This window comes from Cornus florida, unplaced genomic scaffold (assembly GCF_030987335.1).
Source record: "Cornus florida cultivar Cherokee Brave unplaced genomic scaffold, ASM3098733v1 CherokeeBrave_3.0.0_Hap2_Chr04, whole genome shotgun sequence".
NCBI classification, from domain to species: Eukaryota; Viridiplantae; Streptophyta; class Magnoliopsida; order Cornales; family Cornaceae; genus Cornus; species Cornus florida.
The window spans coordinates 5,219,209-5,236,847 of NW_026775574.1; the positions used below are offsets into that span (position 1 = coordinate 5,219,209).

General features: G+C 34.3%; 1 protein-coding gene across 2 annotated transcripts; it reads left to right on the forward strand.

Annotated features, from left to right (window-relative positions):
* The first annotated feature begins 1,436 nt into the window (after positions 1 to 1,436).
* On the forward strand, positions 1,437 to 16,584 carry LOC132302585 (uncharacterized). 2 transcript variants are annotated; one of them, XM_059799493.1, is made up of 12 exons: positions 1,437 to 1,641; positions 1,745 to 1,843; positions 2,094 to 2,178; positions 3,099 to 3,168; positions 5,865 to 5,925; positions 6,019 to 6,072; positions 6,585 to 6,741; positions 6,830 to 6,926; positions 10,216 to 10,325; positions 12,946 to 13,052; positions 16,007 to 16,117; positions 16,220 to 16,584. In XM_059799493.1, exons 1-12 carry the CDS (start codon positions 1,552 to 1,554, stop codon positions 16,334 to 16,336), a joined length of 1,158 nt encoding a protein of 385 aa, XP_059655476.1. In that variant the 5' UTR covers positions 1,437 to 1,551; the 3' UTR covers positions 16,337 to 16,584. The 2 variants fall into 2 exon arrangements, with proteins under 2 accessions (XP_059655476.1, XP_059655477.1); XM_059799494.1 differs by lacking the exons at positions 1,437 to 1,641; positions 1,745 to 1,843; positions 2,094 to 2,178; positions 3,099 to 3,168 and adding an exon at positions 4,613 to 4,667.
* The last annotated feature ends 1,055 nt before the right edge of the window (positions 16,585 to 17,639 follow it).

The following is a 17,639-nucleotide window of genomic DNA, read 5'->3' on the forward strand; positions in this document are numbered from 1 at the left end:
TTAGAGATTGAATTATTGTAATTTTTGTTTGTGGTTTTATTTTATAAATCTATTTGAAATTCTAACCGTTACCTATCTATATTTGTTTTATCTAAATCTGTAATAAGTTAGTAACCTTTGATTTGTGAATTATAGGATTTCGATGTTTTTTTTTATACTAATACTCCTTGTCTACTAGAGATCAAAATCATCAAATTTTCGTAGTTTATAATGCCATAGATTTTTTTGTTTGTTTGTTGAAAACTTTCTAGATAAACACAGGAGCTCTTGTTTATTTTTCTTGATAATTTGAAAGTGTTGAAATTATGAATTTATTCTATATATATAATTTGAGAACTGCCTTTACAACAATTTTATCTCAAAATATATTTTACTTCATATCCTAATACTCATCATTAATAGGGCTTGTTAGGCTTGGGCCTTTATTTTAGTATTGTGGCTTAGCTGACTTGGGCTTATTTGGGTGGGCTAATATTAATAATAAATTTTTTTTTTGGACTGGGATAAAAATACCCATAGTAATAATTTTTTTTTTTTTTTGGGTGGGCTGGAGCCCAGCCCAGCCCTACGCTGGATCCGCCAGTGCCTACTTCGGAATACAGAGTAATATGAATATTATTTCCCCTACTTGGTAAACAAAGTACGGACTCCGCTCTGCGTACTTCGTTTAATTACGGGATGGGTTATGTCATTGTTATTATCTAATAATAATAATAAAAACTAGTTCATATTAGGTTGAAAAATAAGCTGGCATAATTTTTAAATTATTAAGTCGTAAATATTAAATAACAAGGATCTTAAAAATGTAATATATATATATATATATATATAAAATTTTAAAAGTACATATATAATTAGGACAGGTTCATCACTAAATTCGCACCTGCTCTTGCACCAAACCCCCTTTAGACTTTCAGTTATTTTATCATATTCCCTAAACCCATTTAGGGGACTACTAAATCCGTCCCATTAGGGCCGGGTTGGAGGAATTGTTCCACAAGAGTGAGCAATTTTTTATTTTCTTTAGAATAACAAATGTGAGAAGTTGTTACATGCTCTTACGACTATTGCTTTAGCCAATTATTAATGGACAAGTAAATAATTGTGTTAAAGATGTATAAATTTTATTTATTACTGTGTGTCTAATGGCTTAAGCTTATATATCTCCTAGTGTTTTTTTTTTTTTTTTTTTTTAATTACAAAAATTCAAGCAATTTGTACAGATAATTTTCCAGTACGAGAGCAGGCCAAAAAGAAAAAAAAGTTCTAAGTTTTTAATTTTTTTGGTTAAAGGGTAAGCAAAAAAAAGAAAAATAAAAAAAGTTCTAAGTTAATTTAATAAAACAAGTGAATAAATGAAAGAAGAATAATAATAGTACTTTATTTTTTGAAAAGAGAATAATACTGTAGTACTTTGTACAAGCCAAAAACAACTGGTTTGCTTCAATTGGAAGCAAAACGACTGCGTCTCGACAAAGCTAAATTACACAGAGAGACGAGGATCTGAATTGTGTGATCGTATTGGTCAATGATCGAGACTCGGTGAGGACGATGACTGACGGTTGGATCCGAGCTCTTGTGGAAGCAATCCACTCGAGCCCTACTCAGGCTGTTCTCTATCTCTCCGGCGGAGCTTCTCAGGTTTCTCTCTCTACACACACATATATTATATATATATATATATATATATATATATCTATGTATATATACTGATTGATAATGAGATAGCATCAAATTTATGCAGTCGTTAGGAAGCTTGATGTCAGTACCTGGAGCTTCAAACACTGTGCTTGAAGCTGTGGTCCCTTATTCAAGAATGTCCATGATCCAATTGCTCGGAAAGGTCGTTTTTTCATCACTCCCTTCAAATCGATAGTCATCAATTTTCTTCATATATATATATATATATATGTATGTATGTATATCAACTATAACATTAATTTTCACCTTAATTAGAAATTTTAAAATTTCATTTCCAACAGTTTTTTCTTCTTTTAAATCATCCAGAAAATTCTGGTAATTGCTATCATTGTTTTATTAATTTTTCTTCTCATTGGCTATTTGGGGTATGTACCTTTGTCTGTGTGTGTCAGGTTCCTGCCCAATTCTCTAGTCGCCAAACTGCAGAGGAAATGGCACTATTGGCTTATAATCGTGCACTCAAGCTCTCTAACCCAGGTTTACCTCATCATTTTGTACTTGAACAAGACATACAGCTTAGAATTCTTGCAATTTATATCAATAATCAATTACTTTAATTGGAAACTGTTAAATTACTGTCGAGATATGAGTTTTGGACTCAAAGGTATTATGCTGTTAATCCATTCAGTCTCTAGAAGTTTGCATTTTTAATTTTTCTTTTGGGTTCAAATGGTTGGCAATGGAAACTGTTTCTGGAGTTATTGTACATCAGCTTGTCAAGTGATCACAATTGGTGTACACTACGACCCTTATTGTGCAATCATGAGATTCATATCGTGTTCAAAGATGATGAATTTCTATTTTTACATTTTAAGGGCAAAAATCGAGTAAAATATATAAAAGACTTCCATTTGTAAAGAAAAACATATAAATGAAGTCAGTCTAATGACGTATATATTAATTGGTTTAAGATGTTAAAGGGTTTTGACTCTTATAGTCACTGCCATGATGGAGTCTAAGAGTCATGTAGTTCTAAGTAGGAACTAGTATAAAAAAAGGGGTGTATCTTCGTTTTTTTGATGGTTGAATGAATGACTGAATCGTACATTGTGTTTAGATAAGTAACATTGAAATGAAATATTAAGATCAGCTCTGAAGTTGGAAACTTCTGGATTTTATTATATAATATTCCAACATGAACCATATCTACATTGTTAGTGGACACTGTATTTTGGTATTGCTTTGGAGCGGCTCTGCTTGGAGCCAAAACTCTTAGAAGCTGTCTGATATAATCTCAGCATTTATTGTATAATTACTGCTGATAGTCAGGTGCAAGTACTTCCACTACCTAAGTATGTTAGCTGAAAACATGAATTTCATAGGTAACATTTATATGCTAAATAGAATTTTCTATCACTATTGTGCTTAATATTGCGTCTTTTTTATCCATTCGACAGGTTCCCCTGTTCTAGGTGTGGGTTTCACTGGTTCTTTGGCTAGCACACGCCCAAAACTTGGGAAACACAGGTATTATGAATATATATATATATATATATATATATATATATATATATATATATATATTAATTTGAAGCTTTAATTTAATGTTAATATATAAACATAAATTTGTATTTTTTTACTGGGTTTGGATTAGGAAAGTGTCCGAGTGGGTAAAGAAGTTGTTATTTCACAATAATCATTTACCATTGATGGGGATTTAATAGTGATTAAAAGTTAGCTTATTAGCCTGGATTGGTTTCACTTTCATCTCCTTTACACAGTCATGTTTTGTTGGAATTGAGAAACAATGTGGGCTGAGGTAGAGAGAACTGGCATGATGTCTTTTAAGAGAATTTAAATAGAGACTAATGGTGAACAAATATTTTCACAGTGGATCCCCTGTGGTAAGGAGTCTAAGGACTTGGGGATGGAGGTTTCTTACGTTGAATGGAGTTTAAGAGAAATCATATAAAGTGATCATACTAACGTATTAGTGGATCTACAGTTGATGTTTTGGATCATGGCCAACTATATTGTTAAGGAAAATCATATCGACTGACTTGTTGTAATGTTCTCTAGTTTCACATTTTTTATTCTTTAACGCCCTATGTGGGCAAAATGGCATGTCAAGCACAATTCAATAACTATGGTTGCAGAGAAATGCAAGAATCATTGAAGACACACAAAAAAAATTTTGAGGGTAAAAATATCAATAAAATTAATAATTTGACACTGCTAATTTGACAAACTCTAACAAGGGGTGTCATAGTTTTGCAAAAGTTTCATCTAAGGGTGATTTGCCAAAACCTTAGGGGAGGTTATAGTACTTCACCACACCCCCCCCCCCCCCCCAAAAAAAAAAAAAAAACTCCACTTTGAACAATTTTATGTTATATCTTCTTTTTGGGCCTCTTAAACAAAGAAGTCTAGTTGGTTTTTACCATGCAACATTGAGAAATTGTATGTTCTTCCAGAGACCATTGTGATTAAATCTCTTTTACTCAATAAATTTAGGGGCCATGGTAAAAGCTTGGACTCAAAAGCATGGGGACTTGAGTTCAAACCTGAAGGCAATCACTTTATGCTAAAATAAATGCCAAATATTAGGTCTATCTCCAATCTTCCTCTTCTGTGGGATCAATATTGGGTAATGACTTTCATGACTAGATAAATTAAGTTCATCTCTGATTGATCCTTTTTTTCCCTTAAAATTTGTCTCTTATTGGTATTTGGAGTCTTATCCTTCTTCATTCTTTTTGTTCTTTGTTATTTTTTTTATTTTTTATATCATTTATTTATATTTATTTTTGGTGATGATTAAAATTTATTATACCATGAGTCCGAGATTTAGTATGAAAACAAATTGAGCCTCTTATGATGGGTCTTCTAGTGGCAAGGCTCAAGCTTTACAAATATTCTTATTGAAGGGAAATTCTCAACCATTATCTGTTTGGCTTCTGAATGTTTACAGGTTTCTTTGTATTAAGGGAATAATACATGAGAGAGATCTTTTATCTTGTAGGAAGGTGGGTGTCTCTTTCAGTTGAGTGCACTGTCTCGCAAATGAGGACGCAGATGGGGCTTCAGCCTGATCATTTTATATCAAATCACTACGTTGTTTGTGGGGTGTTATTATGTTTTTCCTTGCTCTTTCCTACTTGTTTGAAGGACTTACTGTCTTCCTTTTACTCTTGAATGTTGTGTCCTTTGCTAAGAACAATCATAGTCAGTAGATTAGTTGTTTATCTATTGTCAAATTCCACATCTGGATCTCATTTTGGGGATTTGGCATGTCTCGGGATATGTCACTGTTAGGGAAGTTATGGAGTTTTGGAGTCTCAGTGCATGGGCACTAAAGAAATGATTTGATATGGACATGTGTGAGCTTGCATTGCTCCAGTCAGTTTGGGAAGACAGGGTTAAAAGAATTGTTGGAGGAGTCAGAAAAGTGGATGTTGCTTCCCTTACTTGAGAGGGTTTCCACATCAATTCTCATAGATCTTGTGTCTACCTTACTGGGTAGTTCACTAAACGTTGTGTTATTTTATACTTTCCATTTACACCATTACACGATCACAATGTTATCTTTATCATTATTTAAAAGGAAAAGAAAAAGCCACCAGGGTAGTTGTAAATCTTTTAGTTACTGTAAACCTGTGTTAAAAAGCTCATCCTTAGTAGTTGAGAATATTGCATAGGTTGTGTAACTGTCGTTCAGATTTCATTACTTGGGGTGGGGGTGGGGGTGGGGGTGCGGTTAAGATCCCTTGAATGTGTGAGGGGTCCTCTCTACCCTGCTTGATTTGGGTTATTGTGCATGATGCAAGGTTTTCTTTCCTAGTTTGTTTCTCTTTCAAGGTAAGGGTGCCTTGTCCACACTTTTTATAAATTTTATGTTTCCTATGAAAAGTGTATTGCAGTAAAATTACACTATATCGGTGTCTTTTTTGTTTGTATCTAAATATATGATATGTATTTTGCTCCATTATTGTCTTTTGTTGTTAAGTATATATAAGTATATATTGTTATTGTAGTGCATTTTTGACCTTTTTTCTTTTAGATTTTGACATGGAAACCTTTGTCCCTTAGAATGCATTTTGTTCCTCAGCTCTAACAGATGATTATTGATCTCAACTTGTTTGTGAAGTTAATTTTGATTGTTCAAGTTAGATTTAGATCTTAACTATTGCATTTTTAGATTCAGATTCTCGTTGCATGTATAGGTTCCACTTGTCAACGAGGACATCAGACTGGATGTGCTTTTCTACAGTTACCTTTTTAAAGGTATTACTAGATTATTTTTTTACCGGTGAAATTCAGCTTTTCATTGTAAATATTCAGTAGTCATATATACTCCATTTTAATGAATCAATTCAGGGATTGCGAACTAGAGAGCAAGAAGATAGGGTTTCAAGTCAGTTTTTACTCAAGGTTTGTGATAAATTTTAAAGATGTAACTGTTCTGATTCATACTTTGCGAAAGAATCATAATGATTCTTTTGTTTTATGTTGCAAAATGCTTATTTGAAGATAAATGTTTTATAATATAATCATGAATTATTATGCTTTGATATCTGAAAGAGATGGCCATTCTAAAGTCTAAACTATTAATTTATTTTTAATACCATGGATTGCATGCATGGTTTGTGAAAATTGTCATATCTGCAGGAAAGGATTATTGTAGATGAGAATGGAACTTGTCCAATATATTGTAGAGCTTAGGATCAGTATACCTTAGCTATTATATATTACGAGATTTGCTACATGGAAAGTTCTAGTGTCCTAACTGTGGATATACCAATGTTTGCCATGACAAAACTTGGATATAGCATGAATATCTTTCTTAAAATTTGTAATTCTGATACTTCTGTTGTGTCACGAAGTTTCATTTATCCTCTGTTGCCACCAATCTTGACTAATTGTCATTTATCTTTTCATTACAGGCAATTGCAAATGCTTGCAACGTTCCAGCAACATATGCTTCAGAATTGTCTGAATCTGAAGTTCCTGATGAATGTGAAGTGCACTTTGATGAAGATCAACAACTAGAGCAACTTATAAGTGGGCAAATATGCTTTAAGGTTTATCCATTTTCAAGTGGTATGGTTTAACCCTTATGTCGTACCAACCTCTATTAAGTGACACTTAACCTTTTGTTTATTCTTCTTTTTCGAATAATGTTTTGCAGAGAAGGATGTGTCAAATTCAGAAAGGAAGATAATCCTACCTGGTTCATTTAATCCTTTACATGATGGTCATCTAAAGCTCTTGGAAGTTGCTACTAGGTAAATGGATGACTTCCTGGAAATTATGATTCTGAAACGATTTACTCACTTTTGAATCATTTGGTGAATTAAATGTGCATTATAGGTATAGGCATGACAGGTTTGTAGCCTTTCTGAAAAATTATCTTATCTTTTCTTAATTCTCTTTTCATTTTCAAAAGAAAAAAATTTATAGTTTTGTGTGATACTGGAGGTATGGGAGTTGTTTCCCAGTTCTTATTCTGTGTGTAATTATTTCATAGAAATGGAGTAGGAAAGTGCATCTTTTTTCTTTTGTTTTTACCTTTAGCATGTTGGGTAGATTCCTCTATTTCTTCAAGAGTCACTGAAATATAGGTTGTCTCTCTATACCTGAAAAGTTTATCTTTAGGCACTGCAATGCTGGCAGGTACATAAAACTTTCTATTATTAGCATATGACTGTTAAATCTTTATTTGTATAAGAGGATTGTGTTAGTGTATACATTTGACCTTGATTAAGTAACAATATTCATTTCTCAAGTCTGCGTAATATGCATTAACACATAATCATGTCAATTTAATTGAAAAAAATATTACTGACTATATATGTCGAATATGTAAATACTTTTAGGGTAAATTACACTGACCTTCCCTGACATTTGCCATAATTACATGTACCTCCCCTGTGGTTTTAAAAAAGACTTCAACCTCCCCTGAAAACGAAACCTTGTTACACAAACACCCCTACTAGTGACGGTCTGTCAAATTGACTAACAGAATTGAATTGCTAATTTTACCTAAATGTCCTCAATATTGACTTGAAATTACAATGTTACCCAACTCATTATACCCCTAACATTCGAATCCCCACTTTCCCATTCTTTCTGGGGATGACAATGTTCAAGCTGGTAAACATGGAAATAATGATTACAACTGTAATTAGAAACCACACTACACATTAATGAAGGTCTCTGCAAACCCTAATTTTCTGAAATTTCTAATTTTGAGTGGAATTTGGTGGTCTTGGTCTTATGGTTTATTGAAACAGTATATTGATTTGATGGGAATTGAAAAATAATGCGTGAAGTCTGGGTCAGTAGTATTGTTGATCATCATGGCCGACTATGAGTCCAACTGTCGTCATTATCATACAGAGAATTTCGTCATCGCTGTCGTTGTGTGGTTTCCATTGAAGGTCATCGGCGTCTTGTTGATCGTTGTTGTGTGGTGGTCGTTGTTGTAGGGCGTCGTCGTTTGCCTGTAATTGCCATCATGTTCATCATTTGGTTGTGTAGTTGTGGAAATCTGCTAAAATCATGCAACCGATTAGCGCCAATCCACCCAGAATAGAGTCCCAATCAGTTTATAGAAGCACACCAAGGAAACATCGCAGAACCCTTGCTGTCGTTTCTATCTTTAACTGAGAAACACATCTCAGTCGATCGCCATCGTCAATGACTCACCATTGAACCCCCAAGCCAACACCTATCAATTGAAACCCAGTGAACACCAACCGTTGCCTCTCTAGAATTTTCTAATACTGTCGATCTTGCTTGAATTGCTTCTTGCCTTCATCATCACGAGATTCTCATATTAGTCGTCTAGTCCCCATCTTCAAATTGCGAGTCAGAACTCCCCATGGTTGCTTGTAGTTTGCTGAGTTGACACATGGTTGCTTTCTATTAAGCACTCTAGGGCATTTACAGTGAACTTGTAGCTATATATATATAAATGCAGTTAACTTGTAGTTATATATATATATATATAGACACACACAGTACACATATGTAACTTTTAGTTATATATACTCACACACACGTGGCCTCAAATAATAACTTGACATAAAACAACATATGATTATTCTTCTTCTTCCTGTTGTTTTTTCTTTTGCTATTAGTTTGTCCCAGAACTGATGAAATTGAGTGATCTGGTTGAAATAGAGGTGAAGATTGCATAACAGTTACACTGCAAGATAAGGGTAATTTTGTTATTGAACATCTCTCGAGAGGGTTCAAATAGTCTTTTCATTCCAATGAAGGGCAATACTGGAATTCCAATAATGTTAAATGCATGACATCAGCATTTTCTGTCGTTGAACAACTTTGACCGTTAAAAAGGGAGGTCCATGTAATAACGTTTTGTTTTTAAGGGAGGTTAGAGTAATTTCTAAACCCTTGCGGAGGTCAGTGTAATTATGGTAAACCTCAAGGGAGGTTTGTGTAATTTACCCATTCTTTTAAGTATATATATATATATTTTTAATTTTTTTTTTTTTGTAAGGGTAGTGTTGTCTGGGTTTTTATACCTCAACTTGTGTATCAGTAAACCAATTCATATAATTTCTGTGTATTTCTCTGTGAATAGGTTATAGCATTATTTTATGTGGATGGCTTTGCTGCTCCCATACTTCAACTTTGTCATGTTGGCCCAAATCATTATTTTCTTTTAAGTTGGGCTTGTATCAGATGACGTTCCTAGCTTTATTACCCGTCTTCACCTTATAATATCTAAAACTTCAGAATGGCCTTAAACATCTTTACATTCGATCATATGATCAGAGAATTTTATATGGAAATATGTGGTCTTTCTTTACCTAGCATGTAAAATTCTGCTTTCTGATTTTAGTATGATTTGAATCAATTTTAACATTATTAAAAAATAATCAAGCAAAAGGGGTATTTTTAAATATCTTAATGCTCTGTTCGGTAGGAAAGAAAAAAATTGAATGGAAGGGAGAGAAGAATTGATAGATGAGACATCCCTAGGGAAGAGATTGTATATTTCTTTCTTTTTGTTCGGTTGGATAGAAGAGAAGAGAATATGCTGAAAATTTACTATGCTCGTTAAGAGATAAGGAAATAAAAAGTTTTAATTGTTTTTACTATTATATCCAATACTATTTATAATATTGTAATTTATAGAGGATAGGTATTTAATTTAAAACTTCTATAATAGTCTACTTGTCTTCCCTCCTTTCTTCCGCTCATTTTTGGGCGGATGAAAATTTGTAAAGGAGGAAGGATGGTCATCCTTCCTATTCTCCTTCCTTTCCTTGTATCATCTTTACCGAACAAAGGAAGTTCGTTCCTTCCTATTTTCTCTCCACACGTCTTCCTTCCTTCCTACCGAACACAGCATAAAGGGGAAACTCTGTTTCCCCATTTTCTTATTTCAATTAAGACCCCTGAGCCTGAAGTAAAATTTTTGTATGATGGAACATATATGTTAAACTTCGTTTTGTGAAGGCATTTCTATACATTGAAGAAATTTACCATGCCATTAAAAATATGTATAGATGATACTTCTCATGAGTGATTTATTTTATGCAGGATTTGTGGTGATGGATATCCATGCTTTGAGATATCAGCAGTAAATGCAGACAAACCTCCTCTAACAGTGTCTCAAATCAAAGATCGTGTTAAGCAATTTCAGAAAGTTGGTGAGGCCAGTTCATCCGTTCTGTTTTCAGACCCACACATTTGATGTGGGTTATTTTTCTTTTGAACTTTTTGCAATAGTTTGGGACATGGAATGCCACCATATTAGGCAATCATAATAGGCCTGGGGTTGCATTGTCATTGTTGGAAATTGGAATTCATAGAGAATAGTTTTCCTGTGTTTGTTGATGAATGCAAATTGGGGGCTTTAGACAGGCTGCAAGTAATATACTTACCTTGTAGTTAGACATAACATAAAATTAATTAGGGTCATTAACACTGGCCTCCCTTGGGTTTGGACAATGCAATGACATTTCTGGTAATTATTAAGGTTGTACTGCAGTTCCTTTTGGATATTTTTGTTGCTCATAGGTTCTTCTCATCATTCAACTGTTAATATTAATGGCCAATTTTACTGTCACCATCTTACAGTTTTTTAAACACACCTAAGTTGTCGTCGTTAAACTAAAGAGACAAAGTCAAATATGCACTTAATGAGAAATATCACCAATTTAACCTCATCATCCCCTTCTCTGTTTTGTCTCTCTTAAGACAAAAAAATTAACCACTAAACTGCATGCCATCTCACCAACTTCTTTTTCTCACTTGCTAATTCACTATTGGAACCATTGAAAAACTTCCATATTCATCTTTTTTTTTTTTTTTTCCCCACATTTTCTATGGCATTTCCCCCCATATATTGTGCACCATAACCATCAATGCTGATTGCATGTCTTGCGTCTAGATAAACCAAACCTGGTGCTCATCCCTATATGACCACAATCCCATCTCAACAAGACACACATCCATGGTCCCAATCCTTTCTACCACCATCTCCAGCTTCCTCTTCACAGCATGTTTCATTAGTTTATCTTAGCCTGTTGATGTTAAAGCTTTCGGACATGCATTTATCCAGCAAAAAGCCTCAACAGACTTCGAATTTTCTTAAGAAAGTAAAAGAAAAAGACAAGGAAGAAACTTTGCTAAAAATATAGGCAAACCAAAGGTTAATTGAAACACTAGGTGAGAACATCTAGGAGAAACGATCAAACTCAAGTGGTCTGTGAGAAATTCAATGTGTGGGAAGACTGGACTCCAATTAACTAATTAATTCAATTTTTACACCAGTACATCCTTATAACTTGTAGGAGTGAGGTTCTAAGAGATGAGAATCACTTTGTCTATGATGGGCCCTCCAATGAGTAGATACTTGGGAGGAAGTTTGATCTGTCACAGAGGGAACCCTACTCCAAGGGTTTGAGGAAGAGAGGGAGAGGCCACTCTTGTGGTTATTTCAGAGGTCTGAGGCCAACGAAGCAAGTCTTTTCCAAAGAGAAGTAGTAGGGTTGGTTTTCTTCTCCCTATAGCATTAACTCTTACCCTATTTATAGGGGGTCAGCTTTGGGTAAAGACTATTGGTCAAAAGAATTGTCCACTGGTCCCTGATAAAAGGGAATTTGACCCAAAGATGTCTCGAGTCGGTTTGGCTGTACTATTAAGGTGACAATTGGGGACACAGGATTAAATGCCCTTCTGACAAAGGGGAACCTCACATTTACTCTTCCTTTCTCTGTAACAGGCCAAGGAATGGCCCTCTCCTCCGTTGAGATCAGAGGGGGAGGGACATCTCTCTCCCCCCCCTCCACACCACTCGCGGGTCACGAGGTCCCCCTTTTTCTCAAGGATTACTCATACGGATGAACTCCTTGCCAGTTTAGAGGTTTATCTGTAAGGAGGAACCTTGTCAGTTAGAGGTTTTTCTGTAGGTAGGAACTCCTCACCAGTTTAGAGGTTTACCCGTAGGGAGGGACTCCTTGCAAGTCAGAGGTTTATCCAAAAAAATAAAAAAATAAACGGGATATATTAGACGAACTGATCAGTGGAAGACCAACCCAAGAGTGGCATTCAAGCCACGCCATTGTGAGCCTTGCTAGTGACCAGGTCAGAGTGACGTGGCTTTACTTGCTGATGTAGCAGGGTTCCTAAAACCCCTCACCTACATAAACTATACCAACACATGCCCATTATATAAAGACCACGTTCTGCTAACACCGTCCAACCGAAATTTCTGTCATTTTAGTTCACCCAATTAACTTCATAATCATTTTAAAATTTGAAAGTGGTGCTTAGCAATTATTCATGCTGCTCTTCTACTTTAGATTAAAGAAAGTACCCTGTTTAAACTTTACACTGGTGCAAAAACAGAATAAAGAAAAGCGATCTAACTAATCATTTCTTTTCGTTGTTGTAACTAGATTGGGGTCCAAATTGCTGCTGATGTATAATGGCCTATAACTTCATTTGGTAGCCATTCGGTCATATTAAATAATTTTTTTTTTCTATTGTGGCTGTGACCAATGTTTTGTCCCTTTATTATTATTGTAATTTTTAGTCTTTTTTAATCCACAGTTTGGGCAGTTCGTTGAGTTTTCTCACTAGTTTCTGCAACTCGTATTCTTTTCCATCATGATTGTGAAGTTGCTTATAGAAACATATTCTAGGCAATACTGATAAGTTGTTAATCTGTTAGGTAATTATTTTACTTGTTTCCAAATAAAATAGTAATGACTTGAATCTTTTTTCCTTTTTTTCCTAGTAATGACTTGAAGCTTTAAAGTGCAGGAAAGACGGTGATTATTTCCAATCAGCCTTACTTTTATAAGAAAGCTGAACATTTTCCTGGAAGTGCTTTCGTAATTGGTGCAGATACGGCAGCGAGGCTTGTTAATGTAAGGAATTTCATACTGCTACAATTATGATTTGCTTGAACTTCTATAGAATTTGTACTACAGTTATGCTAAATGTGAGCTGGAAACTCTAGGAGATTACTTAGTCCCATGTTTTGATGCAGTCAATGTTCACTTGCTAGGAAAATAATCACTAGCTAGTGTGGCAGCTTAAGCCAAGGAAAATGCCACACTCCCAGATAATGAATGATTAATTCAACCTGAAACTAGTTGCATTCACACTACGGAGCAATCTTAAAAGTTGCATCCCCAAATATACCTAACTTAGGAGGTTACTTTAAGAGTGAAGTACTTATGAGAAAAATAACCTACGAGGTGACAAGTTGGGGCCAAGTAGGTAATGAACATGTAGGCAACGAGCGAGTTGGTGACAAGAAGCAACAACAAAAGAGGCTTCCACAAGGCTACAGGAACTACTTACCAAGGAGGTTACTTCATAATAGTCCGCTTGTCAGAGATAAAAGTTCAAAATTATAAGGTAAATTTTTTTTTTTTGATAAGTAAAATTAGAAGGTAAAAATGACTAACAAAATTTATGCACTTGTCACCAGCATGCTTATCACCAACATGTCACTTCACCTGCCTGCTTGTCACCTCCTAGGTTACATTTCTCATAGTTACTAAGTACTGCAATCTTAAGCAACCTTCTCAATTAGGCTATATGTGGGGATGTATCCTTTACATCTTAATTTTGGTATTGACTATTGAATGAATGAATGAATGTGAATTTTATGGATGCATTTTCAGTCTTTGTAACTATTTTTGATGGTCCTATATATATATATATATATATATTCTATTTCTGTCTACACTGGAAGTACATTCACAATCCATTTCTTGCCTACAGAAGAAAGACAGAAGTTTGAGTTAGGGATGCTAACTTGAACAAACTATCCTGATTACCTTGTCTTGGGGTACCCAAAAGTTTTGAAAGAACTTGACATCAGACTTTCTAACTGTTATAAATCACTGATTGGTATACATTTATTTATCTACACCAAGTAGTAACACATACAATACTTTTATTGAAGTAGAAATTTTAGAAATGAAAAAGGATGAACATTCAAATAAGATCATGCACAAACTTGATAGAACTTTAACGAATGGGAATGATAACAACTCCTATTTCATGTACTGACAGTGAAAGCCTAAAACTTTTGTTACATAAGGTGTTGTAAAGCATAAAACGGAAGCGAAGAGATAAATAAAACAAGTAGAACACACAGATATTACGTGGTTCAACCACTAGGGCCTACATCCACGGCACAAAGAACCCAAAGGGCTACATCACTTTTATAATACTATCTCAATTCAAATACAATACAATGGTGGAGGCTCCTTTATATGGGAGAAGAAATTATGAGAATGGAAAGAATTAGAAAATAGGAAACAAAGAGGATTTTTCTCCACTGATTCCTCTAGTGACACTAAATCTTCAATAATAGGAAACAACACCAACTACTGAGAGATTTTCCTCCACTGATTCATCCATTAAATCTTCAATATAAAGAAAGATAAAAAATAAAAAATAGAACTTTAAGAACAAAACAGTCCACAACACAATTGAACTTTGAAAAGCATGTATGAAAAGAATGCTAGCGTAAATTAGATCCCTTTGTGGTCATTCTTTTAGCTTATTTCCTATTTTGGTGCACACTGGTAGGTGCATCACCTTTTCCTTTTTTGGGAGGTATGCTCATCCCAACTAATTTTGTACATGGCCTACACTTGATAGCTTAAGAAAGCATTTGAATTAAGATGGAACAAGACCATAGATTTTGGGCAAATGTATGGTTAAAGGCTTCTTATCAGCAAATATATTGACAATGAGTGCATCTTATAATGTTAGAAGTGTACTCGCTTGGATACATGGTTTATGGTTCTCTCTCTGAAAACCCAAGTACATCATTTTAGAATAAGCTTTACAGAGAAAACTTGATTTTTGTGTGCCTTTGCCGTGATACATCTCAATACATGTTGCCTATGTAAGAGTATCTACTCTCATTTATGCATGTTATAAGGTTTGAACTGTCCTCTCTTAAATAAATGCTTTACCGGTTCTATCCTCTATGAAAACCCAACCACGTCCTTGTATAACAACGTTTTTGGATAAAACTTGACCCTTGTCTACCTTATGGGTTCTTCTTTCTTTTTTCTCCTACTCATCCTCTGTTACAATTCTACCTTTCCTATTATCCTTGTTCCTCCTTTCTTAAATGATTTTCTCATTATGTGACCACCTTTTCTCACGTCCGGCCCTGGATTCTACCATTTTTACAATAAGAGTGTAATTTCCACAGTACTAACCTTGAAATTGCCTTGATTCCATTTGTGGTGTTTTCTCATCTGTTTCTATTTCTCTATTTTTTTTTTTTTTTTTTTAATCTAAGGGATTAAGTACGAAGTTCTACATAATCTTTGAAATTCTTATTCTGTCTTTCTTCTCTTGTTGGTAGGTTAATCAAATCTCTTCCTCGTTCAACACTTTTTGAACACATTCCTTTGTATTTGATATTTCTGTTGTGCTGTTGCATTTGGATTTTTATTGGTTCATTTCCATTGCTTGTGCAACCAAACCTCTTTTTTCCTTTATTCTCTTGCTCACACTGCAAATGGTAGACCTTAAATCTCCAAAGGTCCCCTCGTGTTTTAAACTATAGATTTCCAGCCACCACCCTTCAAAAGACAGAAATCTCTACCGCTATTTCAACGATGAGGGGAAACAGTTGAGATCCAACCAACATAGAAATTTCTGACCTTAATGTGAGAGTGGTCTAGAATCTAAACCCAGTAAATAAACAAATCAATCAATATTGTGACCCGAGCTTGTTTACAAATGCTTTCGTTTCTTAATGACAATGAGGTGCTTTTATAAAAAGGTTAACATTGTGTATTATTCTAGCTGATCCTTACAAGTAATTCTTGTCACTTTCCAGCCTAAGTACTATGGTGGGGATTATGAGAAGATGTTGGATATACTTATCGGATGCAAAAGAACAGGATGCATATTCCTTGTGGGTGGTCGAAATGTAGATGGGGTTTTCAAGGTTTGTGGACATCCCTAAAGCTTGTGAAGCAATCCTGCTCATCTTTTTTTTCTTTGATGTCTTTGGAATATTTAGCAACGTTATCGTATAATATTTCTACAGGTTCTCGAAGATTTATGTATTCCAGAAGAATTGAGAGACATCTTTATCTCAATACCAGCAGAGAATTTCCGCATGGATATATCATCAACCGAAGTACGGAAAAGTCTAGGAATGTGATGCTCTCACTGCCTGTATCATCTTTGCAGAATCGGGATGTGGACTTACTGAAATTCTTGTATTGTTATACAGATTTTGAGAACTTAGTACGCAACATTTGTAAAGAGAACTACGTCAATACCTATGTCCTATCTATGTATATACTGCTTGTTTGGGTGTATATATAATTTAGAACGCGTTCCAAGGAAATGATTGATCGATCCAAACATTTTGTTTGGGATTTATAATCTTTTGTCATTTCAGCTTCATATTGTTCTGTTATTGTTGTATCGTTAATGGTACCACAAATTTGTTCAACAATGTCACCAGTATCGTTTTCTTTCCTTCATTCTGGTGAAGTATCTGCACGGACATGAAATGGTTCAGTACCAAGTGTCCTCGTGACCAATTACTTTTTTACCTATTATGATGCTGAGATTCGGTTTGAATGTGAGTGTATTTCTTACCAAGAGTTCTACTCTTAATTATTGTTTACAAAATATCAATAGTTCCCCTGCTCGTGTGTGTGTGTGTGTGTGTTATTTTTATTTTTTTCCATCTTAAAAGAGTGATCTGATGAAAATTTCAGCGACTATTAGTATATATGTGAGTTTTGGGAAAGTATTACTCCTATTTTTAAGTCTATGATGCTGAAATTTATCGTGCAAGTATATATGTATATACTAGTCTATCCCTTTTTTTTTTTTTTCTTTTTTTTTTTCAATATTTTATGCGTAATTTGATAAAATTCAACCTTTAAACGTGTGTAGCCCATATATAACAGACCCACTGATTAACCTCCTCATTTATTTTTCCGTCCCAAAACTCACCTTTAATCTTCCAACAAAAATTTTAAAAACTTTCAGGTGTCTAATGAGCAAGACAGGTGCAGTATTTAGTGTCTATTTTCTGAGGACTAATTTGCGCGCGCGCACACACCAAAATAATGATATTTTGTTCAATTGTTTAGGGTTGAATAGAGTCCGAACTCTTTATTTTTTACATGTGTATTGACTATTCAATGTCTCTCTTGGAATACATGCTATTTTGCATGTTAAGAGAAAGCCCTTGTATGATTCAAAATTTACTGCCACTAACAGAAAAAAAAAAAAACACAAAGAAGTTAATTCATATGCCTTTGGATGTCAAGTTTGCACATGCTTTATCTAATTAGTTTTACTTGCTCTAAAAATTAATAACATATACTAATAAATTTTTCAATAAAAAGTAATGTAAAAAATATTTAAACTGTACTTAAATAATAAACTAAAATATGAAGGATTATAAAACTAACTAATGAGATCTACATATATCAAAAGATATC